Raw genomic sequence first — 16294 nt, forward strand, 5'->3', positions numbered from 1 at the left:
AATTTTTACACAAAGTGTAGAGTGTTAGTTAATCAGACAATTAAATTAGTCCATATATTTCTTAGCCAAAATACTATTACTGGTATATTATACAAAATTATTCAAGGAAAAGGATATAATAAAAGATATTATTTAAAAATAAAATTTAAGCTATTTGGGTGTTCTAGTTGTAATTACTTAAAATTAGTTTAGATTTTTTTAACTTTTTAAAATGAGTAAATGTATAAATTTAAAGAGTTTCTTAACGTGAAAATATGTAGAGCGTTGGTAATGAAGTTGTGAAACTGATATTTAGTGAACCCTTTGAAAAAATTAATTGGAATTGATATTGGTTTAAAATTTGGATACTAGTGTCTAAATTTCAGTTCAACAAGTCTGTTCAGTTTTAAGTAGCCTTTTTACGAGCTTATTAAGAAATTAAATTTCATTGCAACGCTTTACTAACAGGGGTTACGCTTTTATTCTTTTTACCTCTTGGAAATTCTATAATTAAAGCAAGATTCGTGGTTTTTTTCTCTCGTAGCAATAGCTAGGCCCTACAACCCTCCCTCCGCTCCCTTTTAACAGCTATTGCCAAGACAACTCCGAAATGAACCTTGAACCAACGTAAACCCTTAACTTTCTCGAGGGCCGATAAGTTTACCTAGTCATGAATTACTCTAAGGTAATACGAAACTATTTGTACATCTCTGGCAGGATGTATCGTAAAGTTATCCAATATAACAGTTCACACAGAACACTTTGGAATCACAAAGATATTCAATAGAGTGATTCACACAGAACACTTTGGAATCACAAAGATATCCAATAGACTGATTCACACAGAACACCTTGGAATCACAAAGATATCCAATAGAGTGATTCACACAGAACACTTTGGAATCACAAAGATATCCAATAGAGTGATTCACACAGAACACTTTGGAATCACAAAAATATCCAATAGAGTGATTCTCACAGAACACTTTGGAAACACAAAGATATCCAATAGAGTGGTTCACAAAGAACACTTTGTACCTGCAAAAGATTCAAAATAAATGGGTACACGCTTCACACCCAGAACTGTGAATCCAAAGTACACTCAGATTTAGATGATGTACTACAAAACTTAAAAAATAATTACGTTTGAATTTCGAGGCGAACGATAATCTTTCTTAAAAAAAGTTACATTTTTTATCCTATATAGCTTTCTTCTGTATAACACCGGCCCAACAAGTCTCCCTCCGCTCCCTTTTCACAGCTATTGCCAAGACAACTCCGAAATGAACCTTGAACCAACGTAAACCTTAAACTTTTTCGAGGGCCTATAATTTTACCTAGTCATGAATTACTCTTAAGGTAATATGAAACTATTGGTACATCTCTGGCAGGACGTGAAACCATCTGATACATAACATTAATTTTAGGGTTTACTACGGGTTCATTTTTTTAAGGAATCCGGGAGCTTAACATTCCCTTTAAAATGTCTATACTCTTTCCAAAAGCAGAACAGTGACGTCAGTCAAGTTACTGACGAATCTCTCTCTTTTTCTAATCATAGTATCGCTGACCTCGTACCAGCCGTTGTCTTTTCTCACAAAGTTCACATAATGTCCCTCGGCTAACGATTCACCTTTATGAATAATCACCCCTTTAGTTTTAAAAAGCATCTTGTTCATTGTGACTTTTTGATTTTCGAAACTTGATATTTTGGTCGAAATCTTAATTGGTCGACCATCTTTGTAATCTCCACGTAGAAGACACAGAAATACGTACTTTCCGCTGGATATCAATACATCACGCTCTTGTATTGTAGGATTATCACAAAATACGCATCGCATTTCTGTTAATCTCATCCTTTTTTCTAAAGATTTCCAATCAATTTTATCTCGGTTTTCTAGTGGAAGATTGAAAATGTTGCTTTGAACAATGTTTTCCGAATTTTGTTCAACTTGACATTTGGGGCATTTGGTAACGTTTCGAGACTTTGACCAAAAAAGATCTTTTAGAGCCTTAGAGTAATCGGCTTCCATTTCTTGGCTTAGTGTCGTCAAGAGAACCATCAAAAATTCACTGGCGTCTTGTTGCTCATTTAGCGAAAAGTGATTACGAAACAGCAATTCTCAGTTCCAAGCCTTTACGGCTAAAACTACCTTGAGAACTCTCGATGTCGTTTATTGCGTTATGGAGGCAGCGTAAAACTTATTTTTCTACGAATGATCCGTTGTAAGATTTGACCAATTCTCTTAATTCGGGCACTAATAACAGTAGTTGCAAAACGCTATTTGAATAGCATGTCACTTGATCATCGTTATTTAAACCTTTCACGGGAAAACTATCCAAACTCTGTTGGTCCTTCCTTTTCTTCTTCGGCATTTCCTGCGCCGTATCGTCACATCTCTCTTCCTCGCCTTCAAAAAGGCTTTTAGATAGAGTAGGTGCACTTCTTTTTCTACCTCGGCTTTGTTTTGACTCCGTTATTTTCAATAGAGGCAGATCTGGCCTATATTTTTTGCGAAGCCTGTTATACTCCATTATGGCTCGTCCATCCGCCTTAATTTTAGTCGGATCGAACTGTAATAGATGGAGTCCGGCTAAAGACGTCACTCTTGATAAAGCGACGTACGCCATGCCGGTTCCGAATAAATTCGGACCTAAATCCATAATGGCGCATTTTAAACTCATGCCTTGGCTTTTGTGTATCCTAATAGCGTACGCCAGGATGACGGGAAACTAGGAGCGCTTAATGTAAATTTTTGCCATGAGCAAAAATTTAACGCTAATTTTCTCAACTAAAAAATCTGAGATATCATCGTCGTTATTCGGTTCGCGATCTACTCTGAGAAAAATACCAGTAACGTTTCCTTGTTCATCCTTCTTGAATCCAGTTACGAAACCCATCGTACCATTTACAACGCCTTTTTCGAAACTGATGTTCCTTCTGACCATTATTCGGCAGCCAACGCAAAGAAGTAACTTGCTCTCCAAACCGCCCGTTTTTGACGGTTCGTTTTCAAGCCTTTGCAACCTCCCGAGAATGTTTTTATTCATTTTTTTGTCACAGTCTGCGAGTCTATCCTGACAAGGAATGCCTTCAACTTTCTCGCCGCTTTTTCGCAGCATTTCAAAGTTGAATTTTTCGCACATGGCTAATTTAGGCATCAAACAAGTTGGTTGAAACCCTTCATTGGACAGCTTAATGAAAAGCTCCATAGACACCTCGATGTTTCTTCCTCCCTCAACCAATCTAGATTCTAAGGTTGCAGCATCAGCTTCGGAAATATTTCCAATTCTAACTCTGCTTAGAATGTCGCCGTAACTTTGGTCGTTGGCTTGTCTAACATTTTGCGTTAGTTCATCGTATTTAAAAAACTTCCAAAGATCACTTCCTCCGATGCAATTGAATCTGAGTCTGGCTTCTTCGGAAGAGATTTTGATAAACGCGGGATTTCCTTGAACCGGAGGCAATTGGAAAAAGTCTCCCAAAACAAGGAAAAATACAACTCCACCAAATGGTTGGTTCATTTCCCAAAATTCGTTCAGTCTCAAGTGAACGTGAGTCAGTAACACCGACGAGACCATAGAAATTTCATCAATAATTAACAGTTTTAAATTTCCCAAAGTTTCTTTCATAATGCTCATATTGTCAGAACTCAGGGAATGGTATTCGGCGATATGCCTATGAACTACTGGCAACATTAGTAATCTGTGTAATGTTACGCCATTAACATTTAATGCTGCCAAACCCGTTGGCGCGGCAATTGCCACGCTAGCAGGATTTTGAAAGCGTCGCCTTACGGCGTTGGCGAGAGTGTCTATAAGAAACGATTTGCCAGTGCCACCAGGTCCCGACACAAAAAGGCACTTGTTTCCAGATTTTTCTCCCTCTTGGGAGAAGTGATCCATGATGTGATCATAAATTCTCCTTTGATCCGAGTTTAGTAACGCCACATTGTCAACAACAGTCTCGAAATTCATTTCCATGGCAGCTTCCACATCAGCCATCGCATGTTCCGTTTCGATAACGATTTCCTTCCCTTGCAGTGCATTTTCATCGTCGTCACTTTCAATCTCCGAGACTATGGTTTCTGGCTCTTGCGCCTTTTTAGAAGCCTTCCGTTTCTTTTCAACTTCTTTGGAAACCGAGAGTTTCTCGTGATATTCTCTCATGTCTTTCAACACTGAAAGCGAGTTTTCGAAAGCATCCGCGTAGGTTTCAAACTCGCCCAATAGCTCATTTTCGTCGCGCCACGGTTTGAAGAGGATCAGTAGAGCGTGACAATACTTTTCTTTCTCCTCTATCGGGTCGTGAATGTAGTGCTCTACTATGTAGGGCTTAATTCTCTTTCTCATGAAACCCAGATTGTTTTTCAACACGATTACACTCGCATTTTTATCGGCCACTTCAGAGTGCTTCGCATAATCGTAAAACTGACCAAATTCCCGCAAACTAAGATTTTCCAAGCTGTCGGGACGATTCGGATACTTCACGTCGACGAACCCTTTTTGGCAAGTGTCCTTGCTTTCGGGGTCAGTTTCCCTCAAACGTGCGAGTTCCTTGTAACCTTTCAAAACTCTCGATCGGTTTTCTTTCAAGTTTGTGTTTATAAATTTAGTGCTGTCGGATTTATTGTAAAGGTCTTGGCCCAACATAAGATACATAGCTTCGTATATGCCTACTGACTTAGAAGTCAGTGATTTCAATCTATAGGCAAATAATCTTTTGGACAAACTTTCGTGCTCTAACTCGGCAAAAGTTTGGTCCATGTCAGCCCGGTCTCCCTTTGTCACGTACGCCGTGACATAGTTTGCCACTATTTCCGATTTGTCAGCGACAAATTGCAAATCCATGTTGGCTTTGGAAGCCAAAAGTATCGCGGGATTATAATCATTGATTAAAACTTCGTGCTGTTTTCTCGGCAAGTCGTACAGTCGTTTCTGCACCTTTTTCATTTTACGGTGACGAGTAACTGATCTAACGGAATTCATAGTGGCAACGTTTGTTACGTTTCGAGGGAAGCCGTAACGACACACTTTCAATCCTTTTTTAGAATTTTTCACCTTCTTATAACAACTGGAGGTGCATTTGTGTGTTTGGAATTTTTTTACCAGCCGGTGCAGTTCCGGACTTACCGATGCGCTTGGCATCGAACACGTGACGTGTTTTTGCACGTAATCCAAAATAGTCTCGGTCGAAGAAGTTCCGATCTTTGGAGCGTCCTTGGCCCACAATAGCATGTGGTAGTGAGGTAAACCTCGTGATTGGTATTCAACCCGCCAAAAATGATGTTCTATCATGCCAAGAACTGGATTTTGCTTACACAAAACAAAGTTGTTTAGCAGCGTACGAACTTTGTTGTGAAAGTGCAAATTGACGCTAAGTGGGTCGAAATTCAACAATTCAGCCACCGTCATCGATTCTACTCCTGGAACGTCTGAATTAATTTTTCTCAAGTGATCGTGCAGTTCCAAATCATCGTATTCGGCCGGATTAAAAGTCAAGAGCCACGTGGGAGGACCAAATTCCCGTATCATCGCCAAAACGCACCTAAGGACCCTGTACCAGTAGTCCTTAGTTCCTCGAATATGACCCAAGAAAGTGGCTAAATTACTCTCAAGTTCTTTATCGCCGGATTCAACGCGACTGAGCAAGTTTTCAACCGCAATTGCTATGGGTTTTTTAACACAAAGAACGTAGTTCAAACTGCTAGAGATCGCCTTCATTTCGCATTCTTGATAAGAATGAAACATATAGGCGTAATCTCTTCTAATAATTGGACTTTTGTTCAAAAGACGAGATAAACGATACTCTGTTTCAGTTAATTTCCCAAATGGTCTATCATCATGCTTGCCGTAGCGACCCTTGGGGAACAAATGAACGAAGCTCAAGTATTCGAAGTTTTTGTCCCAACTTCCCAAGTGCTAACTGGCTCGGCTTCGACGCGCTTCATTTGGTAAGCGGTCAATAAATCTTTCGGTGGTTGGACGTTCACCGGATGAATAGAGTAGTGATCGTACAGATCATTGGCTTCACCCTCAGAAAGTTTTCGCAACAAAGCCTCGGGCTGTGTTAAAATTTTGTAGACGTTGCCTGGTGCAAGGCTAGACTGATTTTTATCCAGCTCCTGCATGTTCGAAGCGTTTTGGACACGTTGGACGTCGTGAAGACTATCCGCTGGCCCTTCTGTTGGAAGCGCAGCGGAAGCGCGTGTCACCGCATCAGATCCATCGTTAATCAACGCAAGTGGATCTGTTACGCTCAGTAATTTATGGGGAGTCAATGAATTTTCATTTCCATCAATTTCTTGCGTTCCACAAATATATTTCTCGTTTATTGCCGAAATATCAATGTCTTTATACAAAGGATTAATATTTTTCAGCACAGTGAACGCTTTCAACACTTTTTCGAGGCAAACAACCTGTGTCCAAACCTTTTTGTTCGCAGTGGGAACGCCATTAACCAAGATATGCAGTTCGTGATTTTTGGGCAATGTCTTGGGAATCATCTTCAAATTACTCTCCACGGGTATTGGAAGATAAATTACTCTTCCCTTTAAAGCTTTAACCGTACCGAACTGCACCACAGTATGGAAGGGCTTCACAAGCTGTATTAAAACTTTCTCAAACATGTTTAAATCAGTGACATCTGGCGGAGGACTGTCAACCAACAAGTTGTTCAGGAAGCATCTGATGGGAACTTTTCCCTTTCGTAAATCCGTAGAGCAGTAACGGCATAGAAGCTTGTCTGCCTCTCTAGTTTCTGAATTGTTCATTATCCATCCAGCTCTTAATATCAGATAGGCCTCGTTATCGAAAACAGCACTGTCTACCATTTTTTCTATGGCTCTTAAATCAGACTTTTTCAACAATCTTTGGCAGCAGTCACAGGGAGTGTCATGAAATTCGTTATTATTTAACGCCGCTCGAACGAATTGAGTTTCGTAAAGATTCAAGTTTTCGCTTTCATCAAGACTCGGTCTTGGAGCGTTTTCGCTCCCTGTGGACGCGTTGTTTTGCTCGTTATTTACATTTTTTCCTCGTGCGGCAAGGATTTTTCTCAATTCCCTCATGATTTTGGTGAGAGAATCATAATCACCACTTTCAATTTCATTCGAAATCTTTGTTAACGCGTTAACCAACGCCTTCACGTGATAAATATTATTCAAAATTGTTCTAATTCCCGAATAATGAGGAGCCAGTTCAGCAAAAGGACGTAAATGGCTTTGACAGTCTTGACTATCAGCGCAATAAGCCATGTGTCCCAGGAATGGCATTATTCTCACCACGATCTCAGAACCATCTGGTGTTAGAGTAGACACGTTGGATTTAGACCAATATTTATTTCTTAAATCGCAAACGTCCAAATCTGACTCAAAAATTTTAGTCAGTGATTTTTCATTCGCATTTGCAACCGTATTTATGAAAGTTAGCACTTTCGCAATGGCTCTAGTTCGAACATTACATATATCACTGCATTCCCAATAAACGGTTTTGGGTTTAGTTTCAATAAGACCACTTTCATTGACCACGAAATTTCTTTTCGGATTCTTCTCCTCAGTTTCAACAATGTTGAAAAGGTTCGTAACCACTCCCGAATCATTTACTTGAAAGACTCTCTCAACATCATCAGCTTTGTTGTTATTATTAATGTCAACGAAATTGCCCGTTTCGTCAACGAACAATTCTTTATTGCCATTGATAACACAGTCTCTCAGCACTTTACGAACATGCCCATCAGCATCAAGTTGGATAACTTTGGCATAGCGTAATTCGTGGTCATTTTTCAGTATTTTTCCATTATTTCCAATTGGGTAATAGGTGGTTTCATGGAAATAGGCCTCTTTGAGACTACTGTGAAGCCTTTTACCACCCACAACATCCGTTAAATTGTCCTGATTAACAGACCCAATTTTTTGGACTCTCCCGGCAATATCTTTAAATTCACTAACCATCCCTGTAAGATGGTAATTGTATGCCGAATATAATTGCCTTTTCAATTGTAAAATTTTACCCGCTAACAATTGGCATTTTAGGTTTCGAGAGAGTAACTTTGAATTCCCCTCTCTAGTCAAACTGTCCAAAGATTTTGTCGCAGATAATCTTTCAGTGAGCCTTTTCACTAAAAATCGTTTGAAACTTTCAGCTATGATTTTCTTGTTTCTTGTTTTAAAAATTCCTTTATTGAGGGTTTTTATTGGGAAACCCTTTTTGCCCAGCGGAAAAGGTTTCTTATTGGGCTTTTTCTTTTTTACCAGAACATTAGTGACGCCACCTGAGGGCAAAGTTCTCTTATTTTTCTTTGCTCTCTCAATCGGAGATTTGCGCGTCACATTGTTTTTTGAATTTCTTTTCTGATGATACTCCTTGCTTTTCAAGTAGTAATTCATATTCACAAGTTGTTTAACTTGTTTTTTTTCAAAGCAACTTGCAATTTCAAAAAGTGTTGACGTCTTTTTTGTTTCTTAACTCTTTGTCGAGAAACATTTAAATATTGAATCCAATTAGATGGTTCACACAGTAGAATTTGGAATCGTAAAGGTATCCAATATAGTGGTCCGCACAGAACTCTTTGGAATCACAAAGATATCAAATTAATTGGTTCACGTAGAACACTTTGGAATCACAAAGATATCCAATTAATTGGTTCACGCAGAACAGTTTGTACCTGCAAAAGATTGAAAATAAATGGGTATTTGCTACACACCCAGAACTGTGAATCCAAAGTACACTCAGATTTAGATGTTGTACTACAAAACATAAAAAATTAGGTTTTAATATCGTAATACAATGTATTACATATACATAAAAAACTTGTTAAATACAATACACTCGAGCGCAATGATAAACACTCGAATGAATAACTCAAATGAAAGAATAACACTTGCGTCAAAGTAATTAGTACTATTTATGTACCAAAAAGGATAATAAAATCCTAAATACGTTTCTAAAGTTTAAAGAAGATTATTTAAACTTACTATGAGATTGCCTTTTAACAACGCAAACCCCTTGACAAAACGTACAGCACAAAAATAGGCTTAAAGATGGGTGAACCACGTGTCCACGTGAATCCGGCCCAATCTTGTCTGCGTTTTTTCCCGTAAATTTTTCTGCAGTATTTGGTTGGTTTTTCTGACTTGATTGGTTACGAATGGGGAAAAGCTGAACTGAACTAATTGGCTATCGCCACTGAATATAGGGGCGCTGGCGCTGCAGTGTTTTCAAAATGGCCGCTTCAACAGGGTACGATGTGTTTACCTAAGAATTAAGAATTTTAAATGTTAACAAGCTAAAGGTAACTTTGTTTGGAATATAAGTACGCGGATTACAACTAAGGAGACCAAAAACGATGTCTAATAGAAGTAGAACAGGTATACAATTACAAGCACGTCATATTATACGGCATACAAAGGTAACAAAGTAGAGACGACCGAGGCTTAACAATCGTAGAGCTTTGCTTAAGTAAAACTAGCGATCTTCAAGGGGCTGAGCCTCATCAAATAATCACTCAATTGAAAGGTAAAGATAAAGGGGAAAATGAAAACACTGTTTGGTTGTTTTACTGCTTGAGTCTCTTGAGGACGTAAGCGCAACTTCTTTGGGCCAAGAATGTAAACTCAAAGTGAACAGTGAGTAGTTTTGCCGTTTGAAAGAAATTGCCAAGGATCTACACTCAAAAATAATTAAGCAAGCGAAAGAAGAAAAAGATCAGAAGTGGATGTTGTAGAGATGGGAAAGATTCTCTGCCTCGATGTGCTACTCAATATATACGAGCACTGCATTGTTATAGGAAATAAGGTGTCCCACTAAACGAGCCACCCTGTCAATTGTTGCCTTAATCAAAAAGTGGAAGGAGAAGAAGAATGTTTTGGAGAAGAAAGTCCAGAGCTGTGCTAATTAGCTGAAAACTAATTGCATTAGAATTAGTAATTTGGGAAATATTTATGAACTAATTAATTAGCCAATAAGCAATTAGGGAAATATTTATGAACTAATTAATTAGCCAATAAGCAATTAGGGAAATATTTATAAACTAATTAATTAGCCAATTAGCAATTAGGGAAATATTTATGATGAAATTAATTAGCCAATTAGCAATTAGACATAGAAACTAATTCAATTCAATTAGAAATTAGACATTTATTTATCAAGCTAATTATTTAGAATTACTATTTTCTAATTAATTTAAAAAAGAAACCATAAGTAAACATAAAAGTTTAAAAGTGCCCATGGATTTAGTACTCTGGTAATGCAAAGTTTAATGGTTTAATGCCATTGAAAAACAGGTACGGAAGCCATGAATTATTCTCGAAAAATGAGGCAAGCCTCAAGACTTCCGTCAGGTTAAAATTTGTCTCATTTCTTCATTTTCTTGCCACAGTTCCTATAATGGACTCCTGAGTAGTAAATACATGCGCACTGCTATTAATTCGAATAGGTAAAACAGTCGAAATTTCGAAATGGGGCAGTTGCGAACTACGAAATTTTCTACTAGTACTAGTATTCTCTCATATTTGAGGAGCTGAAAAATTTAGAGTTGCACCAAGATTTCCTCATTGATATAATAAGGCTTTTTCATATTCAAATAGATGAATCAAGTATTAATTCCTCGATTTTTTACAACAAATTGGCGTTAAAGATTAATTGAAAATCCAATTGGCTAATTAGTTATTCCTAAATCTAATTAGATTTTAATTAGATAATTACCTTTCCGATTCATACTAATTAATTAGAATTACTTCTCAATTAGCACTAAGGTAATTAAAATTCAATTACCATTTTCAATTAGTAAATGTTGCTAATTAATTAGAAATTTAATTAGCTAACTAATTAATTAGCACAGCTCTGGAAGAAACATAAATATAACGGACAGATTCTGTTGGGGAATGGCATTTTTAAATTTTGAACAATGTCGCTTGATCACTTAAAGGAAAAAAATTCAACAACGACATAAGAGTCACAGTTGTAAAAAAAGACAAATTTTTTGTATTGGTTAAAAAGTTACATGTTTATTTTATTTTCTTGTTGCCAAAATTAGTGGGATACAATTGTAAAACTGAGTCACAATTAAAATAATTTTTTAAAAACCAAATGTCCATTTTATTAAAATCTAACTTCATCAAATATTGGTGATGACAAGTTTACAATACCAGCTGCAATCAAAAACATGGGGTTAATGAGAGACGTCATCTCGCAATCCATTTTTTCATTAAAGATGGAAAAAAGTTTCAATTTTTGTATCGCTCTCTCTACATGCATTCTTGCTTTTGCTAATTTCAAGTTTTTCGAGGGATTTTGTTCCTGTAAACTGTTTATTTTTTTTTTCAGAAATGGCGCTATAAAAATTTCAATTCCTCTTTCTAAACATTCGGTCTCTATTCTCAATCCTTTATCTACCATGCATGCGTCAACATTAGGTGTTAATATGTCCAACACTTTACTGTGTAAAGTGATAAATTTGTCAGATGGTCTTCCTCCATAAGCTCTACTCAAAAATATAATCGAACCAGCAGGAGAAACTCTGACCAAAACTTTGACAATGTGATTACCTTTATAATAAGACAAGATTCTACTTTTAAGGCATTTAGATTTCTCTATTTGAATTTCGGTACATTCCAATACCACCACAGTTTTTTCAAAGTCTTTAAAGCATTGGGGCATGCTATTAATGATATCTTCCTTTGAAGGCCATTTGATTGCGCATTTAAAAACATCCACGACAATAAACACTGTTTGTTTAAAGTATCTGCGGCAACTGGTATCTGCCATATTAAACATAGTAGAAAGAACTGGGAACGACAAGTTTAGTTTAATTTTAATTAAAAGGAGAAGAAATAGTCCTTCTATTGGGATCTGAGCTTTGAAATTTATTAACATTGTCATAGATTCCACAATGGCGTAAAATAATTTGAAATTGGTGATACCGGTCATACGGCTTAAATCCTTCTCAGTTTTAACTGAATTCATAATACTAAAGGATTGAGAAAAGTAGGTGTTTACTTGCACTGAAACATCTTTTCTCTCTTGATGTAAGGGCTCACAGACCTCAGGTTCGGGAGCATGCAAATCAAATTCAATATTTGCTTGTTTGTCAGTGGATTCTGGGGCATCTTCTATTTCTCTTCCTGAACTCGACTGCCTATAAGTTGACGGTTCTGCATCACTTTTAATTTTTATTTGTCGATTATCAGCCCTTTTTTTCCTTCCATTAACTTTCTTTCTAATATCTTTGGAAATAATTTTGTCGTTGGTCAATATAGGCAAACATTTTGAAGGGTAAGTTCCAAGTCGGTATATCTGAAATAGAAATACATTAAAGGCTGGTCTTAAATTCTTAATACTTAAAAAAAAGAACATACTAGGAAAAAAGTAATCAGTCTTCTTGAAATGTAAACTGCATACAACCATGTGATTTGAAATATCTTTTCCAATGTTTAGGATACGTTGGCATTCTTTACGCATCTTGTTTTCATTAGGAAAACTATGCCTACTAAACCCAGGGATATTTAGTTTTAATCTAGAATTATTACATTGTGGGACACTGCAATACTTTTTGCTAGGCGCCATGTTATGATCCTCCTATGATAACTTAAGCCTCGCCTCGGCCGGGAGCCTGAGGAAATCTTACTCCGTTAGAACAGTTACCAAAATTACCGCTAGGTGGCGCGTCGCTTTTTCGCGATAGCATATAGGATCTCATTGGCGATAGCCAATAGCTTAAGGTCATTTTAGGCCTAATTTTCAAACCTGAAGTCTCTTCAACTGTTCAACTGAAAGTAAGTTCTTAAATATAATAATTAAATATGTCATAATTTGCTATTTTTTTAAGCTCTGGCGTAAAATTAGAATTTGCAACACTTAATTTTGTTGCCAAGTTTAAAAATATATGGAAAATAATGATATTTTTATGTTGTTTCAAATAAATAATTTATCGTTTATTGATTTAGGCTTAGAAAATGGAAAACGTAGTGAACCACTTTAATAAAGGATGTATGGTTAGTTTTTATGGTGGAGGAGGACGTGGAGGAAGGGGAGGAGGTGGGCGTAGAGGCGGAAGTACTGGCGGAAGAAAAGGGAAAAGGATATGTTATATCTGCAAAAAACCGGGGCATATTGCCAAAAATTGCCGAAATAAAGAAGGTAGGACAAGAAAATAATTTTATAAATTTACCTGGGTCTTTTAATGGAAAAAAACATCCTTATAAGTTATAATTTAAAACTATTTATAGAAGGCGTTGCCATAAATTTTCAAATTCAAATTGCCTGAAAGTATTTTACTATTTTTCGACTTTTTTGGTATATTATTTCCTAGCGTTTCTAGGCACTACGCTTATCTTTTACTATTTCGCGTCTTTCCCTACAATTACAATTGTTATTTTTATTGGTTTAAGTATAAGCATTTGTGATATTAATAAACAATTGCGTTTAAGCAAAAATAAATTTTCTTCTGGTTTCCCAGAATTTTGCTGACTTGTGGCAACACTGATAGGGCTATGGAATAGTGTTCTTTTGTCAAGCTTATATATAGCAGAATAGTAGGACAATATTCGTAGTTAATGTCAATTAATTTTATATCCATCAAATATTAGAAGAAAAAAAGGAAGAAAGAGAGGAAAATGAAAAAAAATTGAGGAAAATAAAAAAATTGATGAAGAAGAAAAAAAATGGAGGAAGGTGAAGAAAAAAGTTAAAAAACAAAAAAATAAAGTGTAAGTCACTAATAATTTTTTTCCTTGAATGAAAAAATAATGTTGAGATTATGTTTCACATAGGTTCTGGAAAAGCCGAATTTTTAAACATATATAATTTTTTTTTATTTTTTTTTTATAAATTGTATAAACGTTATAATTTCTTTTTTAAATTGTATAAACATTATAAAACGTTATAATTTCTTTTTTAAATTGTATAAACATTATAATTTTTTTTTATGATTTAAAATAATTTTTTCCAGCAGTTTTTCTTTTTGACTCTATGTTTAAAATAAACAAAATTTAAAATTGAAAGCGAACCTTTAATTCTTCCCGCCTTTATTTGAATGTTATTGTAATGATAAAAGCTGGCTCAGTTTACATCAGTACTTTGAAACTGACCGTTAACTTCCGTAGAATCCGTAATATATTTATGTATGTATATCATCAATGACGTCGACCGATGGCAAAGAAGAGGTGTATTTCTCATAAGTGAGGATGAGAAACAGAATGGTCATCTTTGTTGTCTAACAGACAGCCTGGCAGCCCGGTATTTGTTTAACTCTAATGCTTTTTAACCTCCAATATTAATACTTCTAAAGTCTATGTGACATTAATTAATTCTGATGATTCTTGAATAATTAATTCTGATGATTCTTGAATGAATTAAAGTCTAAACATTTTATAAGCCGTATTGTAAACAAAATATTTTTTTAAAATTTAAAGAAGCTAGGCGAATTTGGGGCTTTGGTCAAATCTCAGACAGTCAGACAACACATTTTCTGGTTACCCTGACACTGTAATCCAGACTTTCCCTCTAATATATTTTTTACCCTCACCTTTAAAACGGTCCATTTTCACTTTCCCAGACTTTTCCGTGACTTTTCCAATTCCCCAGACTTTTCAGACCCATTTTCAATTTCCCAGACTTTTCCCTAACTTTTCAGACCCATTTTCAATTTCCCAGACTTGTCGCTGACTTATCAGGCCCATTTTAAATTTTCCAGACTTGTCCCTGACTTTTAGGCCCATTTTAAATTTTCCAGACTTGTCCTTGACTTTTAGGCGCATTTTCAATTTCCCAGACTTGTCCCAGACTTTTTAGGCCCGTTTTCAATTCCGAACTGACTTTTTTGGCCCATTTTCAATATCCCAGACTTTTCCCTGACTTTTTAGGCCTAATTTCAATCGAAAAAAGTTAAATCTATATGGTTATAATTATGTTGAAATGAAAGCTATTAAATCCATCTCTTGGTCATTTGGCTCCGTTAATTTCTGAAACTTACCAAAAACTAGTGTATTCCATATTTAACCAAAATGTATGTTAATTAACCAAACAAAAAGACGTTATGAAATAAAGAGCCTGAGAATGGATCCCCTTAAAACCAGAACCAAGACCTGTGAGTGTTAGTTTGAAACAATATTTGAAAATGAACACTTTCGTTTCTTTGATATTTACCAACGATAATTTCAGAAACTTTGAAGGCTTAGTTGCAGAACCACTGTAACACTGAACAGTGTGTTACACATTAAACATAAGCCAAAATAAATATAATTTTAACTATACATCGTGTTATAAACGCCTTTAAAAAAACACGCCCTCAAAATACAAAAGCTACGTTACTGTGTCGAAAATTAAGAAAACACGTTAGATAACCAATGAACAGCAATCTTTTGCACGTTTAATACAAAATTTAAATTTAAATAATGCAAATATAAAATGTTATTAAATGAAAGACTATATACAGTTCTTTTTGTCATTATTTCCCTTGAAAAGTTGTCGCTAGCGTTCAGCCAACGGAGGTTTCATCATCAAGGTGTAAAATTTACCCCTACAGCTGATTGATGTGTCCTAGCTGTCACAGATAATGTAGTAATTAATTGATCTACCAGTAAGATAATTAATTAATTTGAACATACCAACAGTATTCGTAATGTCTGGCTTTTATCTCAACCGAAGTTAATGTTGCCTATTCCTATAACATCAACATAACGGCAACGCTACCTTGACCGAGGCTTAGCGAAATTGGTTAATAATAAAATATTCTGTTGCCTTTTAAATTTAAAATTAATTTTAGTAAATTTCATTGACGTTTTTTATTGTGAAAACAATAAAAATCATACCTAATTAGCCTCCAGTTTAATTCCAAATCCAAAATTTTAATTTTAACCGAGAGCTCAAACGCCATGTTTTTCTTGCTTAATATCCCGCTAACGGCGTGAATCACGACACAAACGCCGTAAGTCCAATATAAAAAATGAGGGCTAAAATGCGTGTCTCTAACAGTGGTAAAACGCCGTAATTCCAATACCCAAAACAACGTAAGTCAAAGTATGTGTTAATAATGATAAAAATCAATACTTAAACTTAATTTATCTTAATGAAACTAAGGAAAGGCACTGGACTGTTATCTTTCATTTAAGATGGTTCCCAAACGTAACGAATGAATAGTTTTCTTTATACACGATCTCAATTAAGGTCATTTTTCAAAAAAATCCCATGTTTTCTCTATGGAAGAATATAGTATTTTTCACCAAATGTCTTAATTATTTTATGGATTCTAAAACCACCCTTAACAACTTTATTCTTTATAGAATTAACTATTAGTTGGATCTCTTTGAAATTTTAA

At 35.7% G+C, this 16294-nt stretch overlaps 1 protein-coding gene and 1 long non-coding RNA gene across 2 annotated transcripts; both read right to left on the reverse strand.

Moving 5' to 3' along the window:
* Positions 1-2181: 2181 nt before the first annotated feature.
* On the reverse strand, positions 2182-9087 carry LOC149630092 (uncharacterized). Its single transcript, XM_089851269.1, has 5 exons — positions 8955-9087; positions 6624-8726; positions 6551-6554; positions 5592-5648; positions 2182-2390 (listed from the first exon to the last, which is right to left on the reverse strand). Exons 2-5 carry the CDS (start codon positions 8364-8366, stop codon positions 2182-2184), a joined length of 2013 nt encoding a protein of 670 aa, XP_089707395.1. The 5' UTR covers positions 8367-8726; positions 8955-9087.
* Positions 9088-15330: 6243 nt separating this feature from the next.
* LOC149630093 (uncharacterized) lies at positions 15331-16022 on the reverse strand. Its single transcript, XR_016374183.1, has 3 exons — positions 15789-16022; positions 15585-15717; positions 15331-15520 (listed from the first exon to the last, which is right to left on the reverse strand). It is a non-coding gene; the product is annotated as an uncharacterized LOC149630093 (long non-coding RNA).
* Positions 16023-16294: the final 272 nt, after the last annotated feature.

This window comes from Phalangium opilio, unplaced genomic scaffold, assembly GCF_054372755.1.
Source record: "Phalangium opilio isolate 3A_F unplaced genomic scaffold, DU_Popi_V2 ptg000103l_1, whole genome shotgun sequence".
NCBI lineage: Eukaryota > Metazoa > Arthropoda > Arachnida > Opiliones > Phalangiidae > Phalangium > Phalangium opilio.

Bases quoted from the DNA above. Each gene is read 5' to 3' on its own strand.
- LOC149630092 (XM_089851269.1), bottom strand. From the start codon at position 8,366: ATGAATTACTACTTGAAAAGCAAGGAGTATCATCAGAAAAGAAATTCA. The intron at 2,391-5,591 runs GTAATTTAGCCA...GCCTTTTTGAAG, and splicing joins CGGCGATAAAGAACTTGAGA to GCGAGGAAGAGAGATGTGAC.